The sequence below is a fragment of the Arachis ipaensis genome, chromosome B03 (assembly GCF_000816755.2).
Source record: "Arachis ipaensis cultivar K30076 chromosome B03, Araip1.1, whole genome shotgun sequence".
NCBI lineage: Eukaryota > Viridiplantae > Streptophyta > Magnoliopsida > Fabales > Fabaceae > Arachis > Arachis ipaensis.
Genome location: NC_029787.2, coordinates 327563 through 328522, shown reverse-complemented (window position 1 = coordinate 328522; position 960 = coordinate 327563). Strand labels below are relative to the sequence as shown.

The 960-nt window shown below is 26.6% G+C and overlaps 1 protein-coding gene across 1 annotated transcript in view; it reads right to left on the bottom strand.

Moving 5' to 3' along the window:
* The window catches only part of LOC107632441 (GDSL esterase/lipase At5g33370-like), a 4126-nt gene extending 3502 nt beyond the window's left edge, over positions 1-624 (bottom strand). Inside the window, exon 1 of the mRNA XM_021117502.1 lies at positions 331-624. Coding sequence (XP_020973161.1) covers positions 331-595 — 265 coding nt within the window. The 5' untranslated portion in view covers positions 596-624. The remainder of the gene's footprint in view (positions 1-330) is intronic.

Sequence of the window (960 nt, the reverse complement as noted above, 5' to 3'; positions counted from 1 at the left end):
ATTACTAGTAAAACTTAAAGAGTTAAAGAAAAAAATTATTAAATTATCGTAAATAATTACTCAAAATGATGATTTTAAGTAATGTTAATTCCAATGACACCACATTTTTAAAGTTAATACAAATGATTTTATACAAAATCTTAAGTTTACAATAATTAAGTTTTATTAAAGGAACTCAAAATATTTAAGAAAACCATATTTATCAAGATAGTAATTTCTCACATCTTAATCACATATTTTAATACATACATGTTATAAAAATGATAAAGAAAATAAAATAGAAAAAAAATAAAGCATATATAAAAATGATAAACTATATAGTATACATACCAAGGCGATCAGCAGTGTTTAAACCGTTGCTAAACCTGCCAGTTGGTTCTGAGTTCGGAAAATCAATTCCATAAAACTTCATATCTGCCCTTGATTTTGAATTTTTCAAGAAATTGTTGGTACCAACATCAAATGTTGAGTCCCCAAATATGTAAACTGCAGGCACTTGTGGCTCATTGTTGTAAGCCTCAGCCAATAATAATCTAGAGTGCCCAATTTCCATGGCTAGGTAGAGAATCAACATAACCATCAATCTCTTGGCCATAGTTGGAAAAATTAAATTAGGAATAGCAATGTGAAACTAATTAAGTGTATAGGTTGAGATGCATGCATAGTTATATATATAATGACAACAAGTGGACAAAATTACTAATTAAATTAAGGAAAAGTATAGGTAGACAATGAAAATACTAAACAATATGAACAATGGATATATCAGATGTTTATTTCACTAAGTGTGCGGATGATTATTCTAATATTAAAATTTAGGTAGATAATTTGGAGGTGTAGTGTGTTTTGATTTGATTGGTAGTTGTTTATATTGTTCAAAAAAAATTATTGGTTATCTAGATAATTTTTTTATCTTGATGAAATCACTGAAGTTTGAATCTTATTAGAAAAAATTTGACT